The sequence below is a fragment of the Nuphar pumila genome, chromosome 10, assembly GCF_984573655.1.
Source record: "Nuphar pumila chromosome 10, dmNupPumi1.hap1.1, whole genome shotgun sequence".
NCBI lineage: Eukaryota > Viridiplantae > Streptophyta > Magnoliopsida > Nymphaeales > Nymphaeaceae > Nuphar > Nuphar pumila.
The window spans coordinates 3,893,386-3,907,867 of record NC_143258.1 but is presented as its reverse complement, the minus strand read 5'-3'; the positions used below and the strand labels follow the sequence as shown (position 1 = coordinate 3,907,867).

Genomic DNA, 14,482 nt, shown 5'->3' with positions numbered 1-14,482 from the left:
GAATCGTTGAATCAGCCAAAAATAATTTAAAAAATATTATTATCAATCAGAGCGTGTAGCGTGTTAAAGATATAAAAATAGTATTAAAAATAATTTTAAGTTAGTTTTTACGTGTATTAAAAAATAGCCGATTCAGGTTAGTATCGTATTACTTTTCCGGCGATACGATACGCACCTATACTGACAACACTGGTCCGATGCGTTCTTATACAATTGGGAGAATTGCGCGTGAAATATAAATGAAAGAACCGCGGTCAAGTGTAAAACTGAAAACAGAGAGCAGCTTTATGTAAATAACTGATAAGTGAGGTCGTATTTTGTAAAATTACTCGAGCGCCAGCTTGGCGCGATCGTTTTCAAGGAAGTTCCTTCTCCAGCTCATCCTCTCTCCTTCCTTTTTCCGATCCCAATTCTCTCTTATCCGCCGGCTGCCGGCCGCCGGCTTCGTCGTCGTCGTCGTCGTCTGTGGTTGTGATCGGTGAGAGAAGGGGGGATTAGGGTTTTTTCACAATCCCGATCGAGATGGCGTCGAAGGATCAGAAAGGTTTGTTTGCATCCATCGCGTCCAGCCTCTCCAATTTCGGCAGCGCGATGCACAAATCCGTCAACGGGTACGCTGTCTCTCTCTCTCTCTCTGTATTGAGCGGTTACTCGGGATTTTGATTGGTAATCTGTAATTTTGTTTGTGTTATCGTTGCGTTCGATTTGTTGTCTGACCTATTTTTGATGTGAAAGTTTTATTACTCGGTAATCGCGTTGTTGGAACGGGCGTTTTCTGTGGGTTTTCGGGAGTTTTGAGGGCGATTCGATCGGGATTACGTAAAATCTTGGCCTGTTGGATGATCCATGCGCCTTTTTGAGATGAGATCGGACCGTAAATATCAAAGATTCGCGACAAATCAAAATCGCGTTTTCAGTCGGTGTTGGTACTTCTGTGGCGAAATAGATCGAAACGTCGTAACTGATTTTAATTCGAATTATTGTATTTTTATGTGGATTTATCAATGCATAGAAGCTTTGCGGAGTTTAGGATTGAGTTAGCGTGCAAGGATTCGCTTGATCTCTGACGAATATGTTCATAATTCTGGTCCTGATCGGGATTGGGATCTGTTCTCGCATCCTAAGTGCTTCTCCAGTACGGCTGTGCATTTACAAATGTTACGGAGTGTTGGATAAAGCTTCGCATAGAAGTTTAATCTTCCTTTGTGAGTTCTATGACGAGATTCTTTTGGTCTCTATCCCTGATTCTTGTTTTTTAGGAACAATCCTGATACATCTATTTCCGCTGGCGTACTTTGGAGTTTGTATGGTGGGCATCTTCAAGGTTTTTCCTCACCACATTTGCCTTCCCCTCGATAATTACGGTGGTTGGCACAGGATAGTGTTGTATCGTGCTCCATTGTGTTAATGTTGTATATTAATTGGCATTGCATACCCCTTTTTCTGCATGTAATTTCGTTTAGAGTCATTGGGATGTGGTTAAGGGCTGAAATAATCTTTGAATTACTTGGCTGTAATGTTATCTGAGTAGCACCAAGTGGGGGACCATTCAGTTGCTGCAGTCTGGTGCTGTGACCTTTATTGAGTCACCGTTTTCAACAATTTATTCAGTCTATTGCTTAGTTACCATCTGCAGAGTTTTTTTCTAATGGGCTATTAGAACAAGTAACTCAAAGATTATTTCAGATAACATTACATATATTTTTTTTCTAATAGGTGATCACAACCATACACATATTGTACATATGTGTTTTTGAAAATACACAGTTATTTTATGGGATAAACTGAGTCCTGTTTTGGAGGGAAACAAAAAGTCAAATTCACTTTTCAAAAAGTGATATGGTGCTTTAATACTTTGAATTTGAAAAGTGAAAGTGACTTTTTTGGCCCCCAAAAGTAACAATGTATATTAAAAATGCCAATACTTTACAATGCGTTTGATTCACAGACAACCCTGGACAAGGACATGGTGTCCATCCTGTTCTGTCCGCCAGTGTCCATGTCCAAGGCTGTCCGCCGACACTCTTTTTTTTTTCCAAAGGTGTCTAGGGGTGTCCTGTCCTCCTATGTTTAGGGAGGAGGGCGATGTGAAAATCTCTATAAAAAGAGATTTTGTGTATAAACACAATACTAGAAACACAAAGTGTGCACAAAGGCACAAAAGGAGAACTCTCACAAGTGCACAAAGGCACAGATACAAATGCACACACATAAAAAAATATCAACTTCAATATCTTGGGTCCCAAAAAGGGGCTTTACAAAAGTGTAGAAAAACCTAAAGGGGGCACCCCTATTTATAAGAGCATGGAGACTTGGGGGGCCTCCAATACACATGTTGGAGCCCCTCCAATGGTTAGAATTCTAACCGTTGGAGGGGGCTCCAACATGTGCATTGGGATCCCCCACATGTCACATCAACTAAAAAGAAAAATAAGAAAAAGACAAAAAAAAATAAAAATACAACAAAAGAAATTGTAAAAAATGTACAATCATATTCTTAAGTAAGAATATGCGTAAAATATGTGAATTTACATAAATACCCTTATCGGGTTTGATATATATATATATATATACTTAGATAGATACATATACATATATAGATATATATGTATATGTATCTTTATATATATATATATGAATATATATACAAGAAAGACTACATTTTAACACCCTCCCTCAAACTTAGGGTGTGACAACCAAAAGTTTGCCAAGAAGGAAGTTAAATCTTGGAGAGCACAACACCTTGGTGAAGAAGTCTGCCAGTTGATATTCCGATGTAACATAAGGAAGGTCAATGGTTCTTCTTAAATATTCTTCACGAACATAGTGGCAGTCCATATCGATATGCTTCGCGCGCTCATGAAATGTGTGATTTTTTGGCAATGTAGATTGCACTTTTATTATCACAACATAATTTTGTGGGCCCTAGAACTTTAATATTCATATCTCCCAACAAGCTGCGAACCCAAACAATCTCCATGGTGGTAGATGCCATGACTCTATACTCAGCTTTGGTGGATGAAAGCGATAATTTCTGATGCTTCTTGCATCTCCAAGAAATTAGTGATTCACCTAGAAAAATACAAAAACCAGTGGTGGAGTGACAATTATTTGGGTCACCTCCTCAATCAGAGCCAGTATAAGCAATTAGACTTAATTCAGAAGAAGGAGATAGAAATACTCCCTTGTTTACTGTACCCTTTATGTATCTGATGATGCGAAAGATGACGCTCATGTGAACTGTGGTAGGTGCATGTTGAAGTTGACTGGCAACATGTATAATATTAGAAATATCAGGCCTAGTAATGTTGAGATACGTTAGGGATCCAACCAATTGCCTATAAGGTGTGAGATCTTTTAGAAGAATGCCATCATCAATTTTCATCTTTGAACCCACTATTTCAGGAGTTTCATAGACCTTGGCATCTGTGATTCCTGATCTGTCAAGAATCTCACAAGAAAATTTAGTTTGAGATAAAAAATAACCTCTGTGAGAATAAGCAACCTCAATTCCCCAAAAATATGTCAAAAAACCTAAGTCTGACATCTCAAATTTTGAAGTCAAGATAGATTTAATACTTTTAATTCCTTTAGTATCATCTCTTGTTATCAACATGTCATCAACATATAACAATAATATAACAATTCCTGCATCAGATTTCTTAACAAATAATATAGTATTAGTGTAACATGAAGAAAAAACATTTTCAATCATTACATTGTAAAAACTTATCGTGCCAAGCTTTGGGAGCTTGTTTCAAGCCATAGAGAGCTTTACGAAGACGAAAAACTTTATTTTTAGGAATTTTCATACCAGGTGGAGCATCCATGCAGACTTCTTCAGTAAGGTCCCCATTTAAAAAGACATTTTTGACATCCATTTGATAAATATTCCATTTTCTAATGGAAGCAATGGTGATGAGTGTTAAAATATAGCTTGCGTATGGATCTGGATCCAGATCCATACGCATGGTATGTTAATGAAACACATGCTGGTTTAGTATCATTAATGGCATCCTTGTAATATCTCTGATATTACAAGGATAATTGTATATTTGTTGTTTTATATTAAATGATTAGGGCTTGGAGGTCGTGCATATTGAGCCGCCCCAGCCATTGGTTTCTCTCTCTCTCTCTCTCTCTCTCTCTCGCCCTGTTTCCTGCAGACGTTGTATCAGATATGCAAATCTGATATGGTATCAAAGCACAGCGTGTTCATCGAGATGAAGTCAGCGTGAACAAGAAAAACTTCCTGTGCGTGAAGGAGGTCTTCTTCAGCAGTTTTCCCCCTTGCGTATATTCACAACAGATCTCTCCTTGCGTGAAGAAGGTCTGAAAACAACAGATCTCTCTTACTACGTGAAGGAGGTCTTCTTCAGCAGATTTCCCCCTTGCGTATATTCACAGCAGATCTCTCCTTGCGTGAAGAAGGTCTGAAACAGCAGATCTCTCTTACTGATACAACGCCTCTTCACAACGTACTAGTTTCCCCTTCTGAAAGTTGGTACTTTCAGCGTACCAGATATAAAACAACAGATTTTCAACAGATTTCCAGCAGATCCCCCCTTGCGTATATTCACAATAGATTTCCCCTCTTCTGAAGCAGATTTTCCCCTTCTAAAACAGTAGCAGCGTGTTCCTACTTTCGCAGATCGTGAACTGCGTGTTCCTCCTTCAGCGTACTCATTGACTGTGTTCCTCCTTCAGCATACTCATTGACTGTGTTCATCCTAAGTTCTCTTTTTCTGTCATTCTATCATCAGTTTTGATTCCACAAGTTTCTTTCCTTCCTTCATTGTTGTTTTAGTGTTCTTTGTGCTTTATTACAATTTTACCGATTGATTAAGTGATCCCAAATCTGTTTATTTCTTTTCATTCATCTTGATTGCTTGTTCATTATTCTACTGATATGGATTACTCTTCGTCTTCATCATCCGGTCCCTCTGCCAATTTCTTGAGTCAGCTTGTTACAGAAAAACTTACTCATTCTAATTTTTTGACATGGAAAAGACAAATCCTTCATTTTATACGGAGTCAGGATCTCGATGAACATTTGGATGGTTTAGTTCCTATACCACCACGGCTTATTTTGCAGGAAACCAAGGATGAGAAAGGTGACACAATTACCATTTCCATTAAGAATCCAGAGTATACAGTTTGGAGGAAGCGAGATCAGTCTTTAGTTGCTTATATTACGTCAACACTCTCTCAAGAAGTGTTGGTTACTCTTTCAGATGATTGCACTGCGGCGGATCTGTGGAGTAAGCTGTCACAGACTTACTCTCAGATATCAGAATCCCGAGTTATGTTCTTAAAAAATGAATTTCAAAGTTTGAAGAAAGGCTCCATGACAGTCATGGAATACATAGGCCGCTTGAAGAGTATTACTGATCAATTGGCTGTTGTTGGAAGTGCTATTGCAGATAAAGATAAAGTTCAACAACTCCTCAGTGGATTGGGTCCTGACTTTGACATGTTTACCACAGCTTTATCATGCCTTCCTCACTTGCCCACTTTTGACGACCTCCAAGCGAAACTTCTCCAGCATGAGATGATTATGAAGCAAAGGGCAGAAGGAAATGAATCAGCTCGTCCTCATTCAGTTTTGGCCATGGACACTTCTGTAGGTTTTGGACGATGGAATGGAGGGCATCAAGGAGGCAGAGGCCGCAGACGTTTTGGGCAGGGAGGACGTGGTATCTTGCCTACACCTAATATTTCAGGGGGTTTTAACACAGGGAATCAGAGGAGTGTGCCCACTTGTTTCTTATGTAACAAAAGAGGACATGTGAAAGATGATTGTTGGTTCAATCTACAGAATAGAGGAAAAATAAACAAAATTGAAAATAAATCCGCTACTGCTATGGACACAAAAGGGCCATCCACAGATGTGCAACAACTTTTGTTATCAGCATTGTCACAGATGACGATCAAGCAAAATGAACAAGGTGAATGGTATGTTGATTCAGGTGCCGCCACGCATGTTACGGGTAATGCGGGTAAGTTATCTCACTTATTGCCTTATTTTGAAAAAGGTAGTATAGTTACGGGAGATGGAACTTATCACTCCATTAGTCATACTGGCAATGCACATATCCCTATGTCAAAGTCCTCACTTCACTTGTCCAATGTCCTTCTTGCTCCTAATATTAAAAAGAACATTGTTTCTGTAGCTAAACTTGTCGATGATATGAATTCTTCTGTCGAATTTACTCCCTCTTCTGTTTATGTTAAGGATCTACGAACGAAGGAGACGTTCGCTAAGGGGGAGCGACAAGGAAACATGTACGTCTTCAAGGAGATCCCTTCAGTGTCTTCGTCTTCAGTCCCAGTTCTCCAGTTGAAGTCGTCCAAGCATTCTTCAGTGTCTTCGCCTTCAGAGTCTTTGTTTTTTCCTTCATTAGCAGTTTTTAATTCATCTCATTGTAATAAGCCAGATATTTGGCATAGTCGTTTGGGACATTGTAATCGAGGTTTCGTTGAAAACCTTGTATCTGATGGTCTCCTTCCAGAATCTAGTTTATGTTCATTTCCTAATAATAAAAATAAATATTCCTCATGCGAACTCTGCAAGAGTCATGTTCTTCCTTTTCATATTATAAATAAAAGAGCTTCAAAGCCATTTGAGATTATTTGTTCTGATGTTTGGGGACCCGCACCTATTCCTTCTCTTTCGGGCAGTCGTTACTATGTTATCCTTATTGATTCCTATTCCCGTTATACTTGGATATATTTCTTAAAACACAAGCATGAAGTTTTTCAAATATTTCGGGAATTCCATTCGATGGTCAAAACAAAGTTTGCTTGTGATATTGTGCATTTACAATGTGATGGTGGAGGAGAGTATTCATCGAACGAGTTTATTGCCTTTCTTCGGGATAAAGGAATAAGTCGACAGGTTTCTTGCCCTCATACTCCTCAACAAAATGGTGTTGCAGAGAGGAAACACAGGCATATTGTTGAGAGCGTGATGAGCATGTTACATGATAGCAATGTGCCCGTTAGTCTCTGGACAGAAGTTTTTCACACATCTGTTCATATCATAAATCGTCTTCCTATGGCACTTTTGGATCGGAAATCTCCCTATTACATTTTATTTGGGCAACATCCCTCTTATGATGAGCTGCGTGTTTTTGGTTGTGTATGTTATGTACATATTGACTCATCTCTGCGAAATAAGTTTCAGGACAAGGCTGTCAAGTGCAGATTTGTGGGGTATGCAGATGAATACAAAGGTTATCGATGCTATGATCCTACTACAAAACGTATTAGGACCTCCAGAAATGTTGTTTTTGACGAACGAGATTTTCAGGTCAATGAATCTGCAGCATTGTCATCTCGAGAATTAGAAGTATATGATCCATGGATGAGCGCAAATCTTTTTGCTAATACAGGAGAAACATGTCAGACAAATTGTCCTTCCTTCGGCTTGAGTAGGGAGTTGAATGACTCACAAATACATGTTGAATCATCTCCAGTTGAGCCACCCCCAGTAGAACGCTTTTCTGGGCAGGTATACACTAGACAGGACAAAAATACAGAGCCGAGGAATGTGGAAAGCATCGCCAATGATCCGAGTCAAAGGCCGTCACGCATTAAGCATCCTATTCAACGATGGGTGAGTTATGAGACCTTCTCCCTTGATTTCCAATTGTTTATGTCTCAGCTCACAAAACAGGCTGAACCCACTTGTTTTAATCAAGCTCTTCAATCCCGTCATTGGACTGAAGCTATGAATGAAGAAATGGAAGCACTTCATGAATGCCAGACTTGGGAAATAGTCCCTCGGCCAGAAGGAAAGAATGTAGTTGGCTCAAAATGGGTTTATAAAACAAAGTATAAGCCTGAAGGAAGCATTGACAGATATAAGGCACGACTTGTTGCTCGAGGATTCACACAACAATATGGTGAAGACTACGATGAAACTTTTAGTCCGGTAGTCAAAATGGGTACTATTCGTGTCATCATATCCCTAGCAGTCGATCGAGATTGGAGCCTTAGCCAGATGGATGTTAAAAATGCATTTTTGCATGGAACTTTAAAAGAAGTGTATATGGAGCAACCTCCTGGTTATGCCGAGAAGGATCCTACTGCCTGGGTGTGCAAACTAAGGAAATCTCTGTATGGATTGAAACAGGCGTCCCGTTCCTGGTTTGAAAGTTTCTCTATGCAAATTCAAAGTTATGGTTTTAGAAGATGCTCTCTGGATCACTCACTCTTTATTTGCCAAAAGGCAGACATTGTTATACTGCTTCTTATATATGTTGATGACATTGTGATCACTGGGAGTTCAGATAATCATGTGCAAGACGTGAAGCAGTTTTTAATGAAAACTTTCAAAATGAAAGATTTAGGGGAGTTGAGGTACTTTCTTGGTGTGGAAGTTGACAGACAACAAGACACATTGACACTCATGCAACAAAAATACACTCTTGACCTTCTGGAAAGAGCCGGGATGATGAATTGCAAACCAGTTAGTACTCCTAGTGTATTACATCAAAGGCTGAGCTCTGAAGATGGTCATCTTTGTGTCAACCCTACAATGTATAGAAGTCTCGTAGGAATGTTACAGTACTTGACTTTTACCAGACCTGATATAGTTTATGCTGTCAATCAGGTATCCCAGTTTATGCATGCTCCAACGGAGGGTCATATGGAAGCTGTGAAGCGCATTCTACGTTATTTAAAAGGAACTATAGGAGATGGACTTGTTTATCGCAAGAACAATAATTTGCATAGAGGACACGAACTCATCACTTATACAGACGCAGATTGGGCAGGGGATCCAGATGAGAGACGATCTGTCTCTGGATATTGTGTATATATTGGACACAATTTAGTGTCCTGGAGCAGCCGAAAACAAAAGGCAGTGGCACGATCGAGTACAGAGGCTGAATACAGATCAATGGCTGCAGGCACGGCAGAAGCCACATGGATTAGACACTTATTGAGTGATCTTGGAGAGACAATTATTCGATCTTTTCTTCTATGTGATAATCAAAGCGCAATAAACATTGCATGTAATCCTATCCAGCATGGCAGAACGAAGCACATTGAGATTGATCAACATTTCATACGGCAGAAAGTCGAGATGAAGGAGATAGAACTACGTCATGTTCGAACAGAAGATCAAGTGGCAGACTTGTTTACCAAGGGGTTAACAGGACGTCAATTTTGGCTATTGAAGAGCAAGTTGTACATGATCCAAAATCACGTACAACTTGAGGGAGGGTGTTAAAATATAACTTGCGTATGGATCTGGATCCAGATCCATACGCATGGTATGTTAATGAAACACATGCTGGTTTAGTATCATTAATGGCATCCTTGTAATATCTCTGATATTACAAGGATAATTGTATATTTGCTGTTTTATATTAAATGATTAGGGCTTGGAGGTCGTGCATATTGAGCCGCCCCAACCATTGGTTTCTCTCTCTCTCTCGCTCGCCCTGTTTCCTGCAGACGTTGTATCAGATATGCAAATCTGATAATGAGACATCTGACAGTAACCATACGAGCTACTGGAGCAAATGTCTCTTCATAGTCAATCCCGTATTCTTGACTATACCCTTTAGCTACTAGATGAACTTTATACCTTTCAAGAGATCCATCACGCTTGGTTTTGACTTTGAACACCCATCAACATCCTATAGTTTTCTTTCCACTGGGAAGCGTTTGAAATTCCCAAGTATTTGCTTTCCTAAGAGCTTTGAGTTCACTCTCTATGGTCTCTCTCCATTCAATACACCGTTTGGCATCTTCAAAACTTTTTGGTTCAAAATATGAGTGAATGACACTTAGACAAGCTCGATATTTAGGAGAGAAAGAATCAAAAGACACGAATCTAGAGGGAGTTTTTCTAGTTCTCTCAGTTCTTCTAGGGTTTGAATCATGTGTGGAGATAGATTCACTAGGTTCACTATATTGCTCAATAACACTTCTAAAGGTGCGTCTATCTCTATGAGTATAGGTAATAGGGTCTCTAGTTATATTTTCTTCTTGAGAGGTAGTAGGGTTAAAATTATTGTTGATCTCGACCACTTCATTGTCACTGTTACATGTTGATTCATCATCACTAGAGATATCATCTTTAGATAAAAGATAAAAAAGAAAGGAATAGTCAACATTTTCTAAATGAGATTCATTCTTTTCAAAACCACTATCATTTTCCAAAAATGTTACATTCCTTGAGACATATAACTTATCATTTTTAGTATCATAACATCAAAACCCTTTTTGGATTTCGGAGTAGCCAAGAAAAGTACAAGGAATGACTTTAGGTGAGAGTTTATCATTCTTATCTGTAAGGACAAAGCACTTACAACAAAAAACTCTCAATCTATTATAATCAGGTTCTTTTTTATATAGAGTTTCGAAAGGAGAGATTTTATCTAAATTTTTCGATGGAAGACGATTAATAAGATAAACTGAAGCAAGAGCCGCTTCGGCCCAATTTTTTTTTGGAATACTTTAGGAAATAAGAAGGGTCCTAGTGGTTTCAATGATATGCCTATGCTTCATTTCGGCTAACCCATTTTGTTGTGGGGTCTTAGGACACGATCTTTGATGGACAATACCATAGTCTTCAAGATATTTCTTAAATTCATTAGAACGATATTCACCTCCAGAATTAGTTTTAAATATCTTTAAATTACTATTAAATTGATTCTTAATTATCATATGATATAATTTAAAGCATGAAAATACTTCAAGTTTATGTTTAAGGAAATATATCAAACAATATCGAGAAAAATCATCCACGAAAATCACATAATAGGCAAAGCCTCCCTTGGATATGACGGGTGTCGGTCCCCAAACATCCGAATGAACAATTTCAAAAGGTTTTGTGGTAAACATAGATCTTTGTTCAAAAGGCATACTTATTTTTCTAAGAATACAATCATTACAAGAGAGAGTACTTTTACAAAGATTTTTAATAAAATACAAATAGGATAACTTGGTGATGTTGGGATGACCAAGTCTTTTGTGCCAAACATTTATGTCTTTATGTTGGGCCACATTACAAAAAGGGGTTTTAGAGATTTGAAGAGAATCCACATATTACAAGTCTCCCTTCCTAGAGCCTTCCTCAATCAACTTCCCGGATCGGTGATCCTGTATTAAACACTTATTAAATGAAAATTGAATGTCACGTCCAAGGTTCAAGAGTTGAGAAACAAAAAGTAAGTTCAAATTCAATTTAGGTATAAATCTAATTTTGGGAATAAAAAAATTTTGAGTTTCAAAGTTTTCAATCTCCTTAATTTCAAGAGAAGTGCCATCCGCAGTTGAAACAAAATACGGTGACAAACTTTTAGAATATTCGGAAAGCGAAGAGATGTTTGAAGACATATAAAAGCATGCACTCGAATCTAAAAGCCAAGAAGTTCTACTTGGAGGGGAAGGAGTGGATACGGTGGCATTCGAAATAGCTCCCTTAAGAAGAGGTTGAACAACTTCCATAATTTGATTTAGAGAGAGAGCTCCACTTGTAGACTCCTCTTTTTGTGGTTGAGATGTGGTTGCCATTGCATGTAGTTTCTTCTATTTAGGACAAACCGATTTAATGTGACCGGGTTCCTTGTAAAAGTGGCACACAATTTTGCTATAGTCCCTTCTTCCGCCTTGACCACCATTGGATCCTTGATTTTGGTTTTTAAAATGAGGAGGTTTATATGTCCTCAAGTTGTTGTCGGGCCTAGACACGACATTAGCTCCATCACATTTATCTTGATTTGTGGGCATTACAAGAACACTTGAATTTTGCTTGCGAATGCCCATACGAGTTTCTTCTCCACTTAACTTGGTAATAACATCTTCAATGGAAGGAGATGTGAAAGAAGATAGAAGAGATGACCGAATTTGTTCAAATTCTGGTTGAAGACCATTTAGGAAGTTAAAGAAGTGATCTTCCTCTAATTGCTTGTATCTAAGTTCAATAGCTTCGCCACTCCACTTGGGCTCAAGCATGACAAGCTCATCCCAAATAAAGGATAATTCGGCAAAGTACTCACGAATAGGCATCTCATTTTGTTGTAGGGTCAAGGCCCTCTTTTGAAGATAGTACTTGTGAGATAAGTCTCGTGAAGTATACATCTTCTCAAGATAATGCCAAGCTTCAGATGCTTTCTTGAATTTGATGATGTTGGCATTGATCTTGATTTCAACGGATGAGAAGATCCAAGATAGGATCTTAAAGTTTCTCATTTCCCATTCCTCATGTTTCTTTGAATATTCTTCAAGAGCCTTTTGTCTTTCTTCTTCTCCAAGAATTTTTATTTCTCCTCTTTCAACCATCGTAATTTTTGGTTCGGGTTCCGTTATAGAACCTTGAACATATCCTCAAAGCCCCTTTCCTTTAATATGAGCTTCCATATTTCCGGCCCATACGTGATAATTGGAACCATTGAGCTTAAAGCCAAGAGAAAAATGAGTCTTTTTCACCCGTTAGAGAGATAAGATGAAGGAAAAAAATACGTACCATAAAAATATTTTAACTCTTATTGTAGTAATCTTCTAAAATATTTGATGAAGAGAAGTCTTTATGCCAATCTCGAAAAAATTGAAGGCACGCTTTTCGAGGCACTCGATATTGTGAAGAATCTCAAGATTTTTCTTCCCAAGCAACCTTGCTCTGATACCATGTGAAAATCTCTATAAAAAGAGATTTTGTGTATAAACACAATACTAGAAACACAAAGTGTGCACAAAGGCACAAAAGGAGAACTCTCACAAGTGCACAAAGGCACATATACAAATGCACACACGTAAAAAAATATCAACTTCAATATCTTGGGTCCCAAAAGAGAGCTTTACAAAAGAGTGAAAAAACCTAAAGGGGGGCACCCCTATTTATAAGAGCATGGAGACTTGGGGGGGCTCCAATACACATGTTGGAGCCCCTCCAACAGTTAGATTCTAACCGTTGGAGGGGGCTCTAACATGTGCATTTGGAGCCCCCACATGTCACATCAACTAAAAATAAAAATAAGAAAAAGACAAAAAAAAAAATAAAAATACAACAAAAGAAATTCTAAAAAATGTACAATCATATTCTTAAGTAAGAATATGCGTAAAATATGTGAATTTACATAAATACCCTTATCAGGTTATATATATATATATATATATATATATAAGAAAGACTACATTTTATCAGGCGAAACTCCCTCGAACACCAAAAAGCATCCTAGATGGATTTACAGAACGTGGTGTCTCACGCCTCTAGGCATCCTTTGTTTGCATGGGTGCGTGGGCCCCACGCGGTGCGTGGATGGCAAACATGTTAAAACATATGTAATAATACATCTATATATATATAAATATAGATGTATATTTACCATAATACCCGATAGGGGTATTATGGTCTTTTCACAAGTACTCAATAGGGGTACTTGTTTTGTTTCTTTTATTTCACTGCTTTTTAATTTTTTGTTTTTTATTTTTTATTTTTTAAATGCTTTTTTGGATACCGAAAAGGGGCCCCACAATGGAATCGTTGGGGGCTCCCAACGACTCTATTGGGAGCCCCTTTGGTCTCCTTTTCTTATAAATAGGGGGAATCCCCCTTGTATGTTGTATTGCTCTTGAGAGCTCCTCTTCAATAATAGTGATATTATTTTTCATGTGTGTAGCCTTTTTATAAGGCCTTTCGTATATCCCTTAGTGGATTTCCTCTCTTATGCTTGTTGCATTTGTCCGTGTGGGACATAGTGAATGCTTTAGCATTCTTGGATTCTTCCGCATATTTCATTACATGGTATCAGAGCCATACGATCTTCTAAGGTAAAATCTTGTATCTCTCTACTTCCTTTTTTTCTCACACCTCCATTTTGTAGCAATGGAAGTCAAGATCGATCTATCATTCAAGCTCAATGGGAAAAATTACATGATGTGGGCATCCACCATGGAGAATAATCTCAAAGGCAAGAAGCTTTGGGGTTATGTAATGGGGACCATTCCGGAACCCCAACTTAAGCTCACAAAGATGGAAGAAGATCAAGAGAAAGCACTTGAAGGCGATGCTTGTCTCAAGGCTATTGAAGATTATCATCACCAAATGGAAGATTGGGAGAGCAACCATGCAAAAATCCTAGCATGGTTTATGAATAATGTTGAACTTAAGGTATGTGCAAATATTGCAAAATTCCGCCTGGCAAATGAAGCTTGGTTTTTTATGAAGGGTATGTTTACCCAAAAGGATCTTGCAAGAGCTTATTTTTTGCACGAAAAAGTGAGAACCACAAAACAAGGTGACATGAGCATACAAGACTATTATAGTGCTCTAAATCCTTTCTGGGATGAATTGGCTCTTTTAGAGCCTAAATGGGTGTCTATGGAGGATGTGGTACTAAGACAAAAACAAATGGAACAAGATAGATTGTTTCAATTTTTATTTGGGCTTCGTCCCGAATTTGAATAAGTTAGATCCTCACTTCTCCATAGATCTACGTTTCCTCCCTTAGAAGAGGCTATTGCC

General features: G+C 38.3%; 1 protein-coding gene across 1 annotated transcript in view; it reads left to right on the top strand.

Moving 5' to 3' along the window:
* Positions 1-400: 400 nt before the first annotated feature.
* ORP3C (OSBP(oxysterol binding protein)-related protein 3C) overlaps positions 401-14,482 on the top strand; it is a 38,718-nt gene continuing 24,636 nt past the window's right edge. The window contains exon 1 of the mRNA XM_090018755.1: positions 401-611. Within this exon, the coding sequence (XP_089874881.1) occupies positions 523-611 (89 nt within the window). The 5' untranslated portion in view covers positions 401-522. The remainder of the gene's footprint in view (positions 612-14,482) is intronic.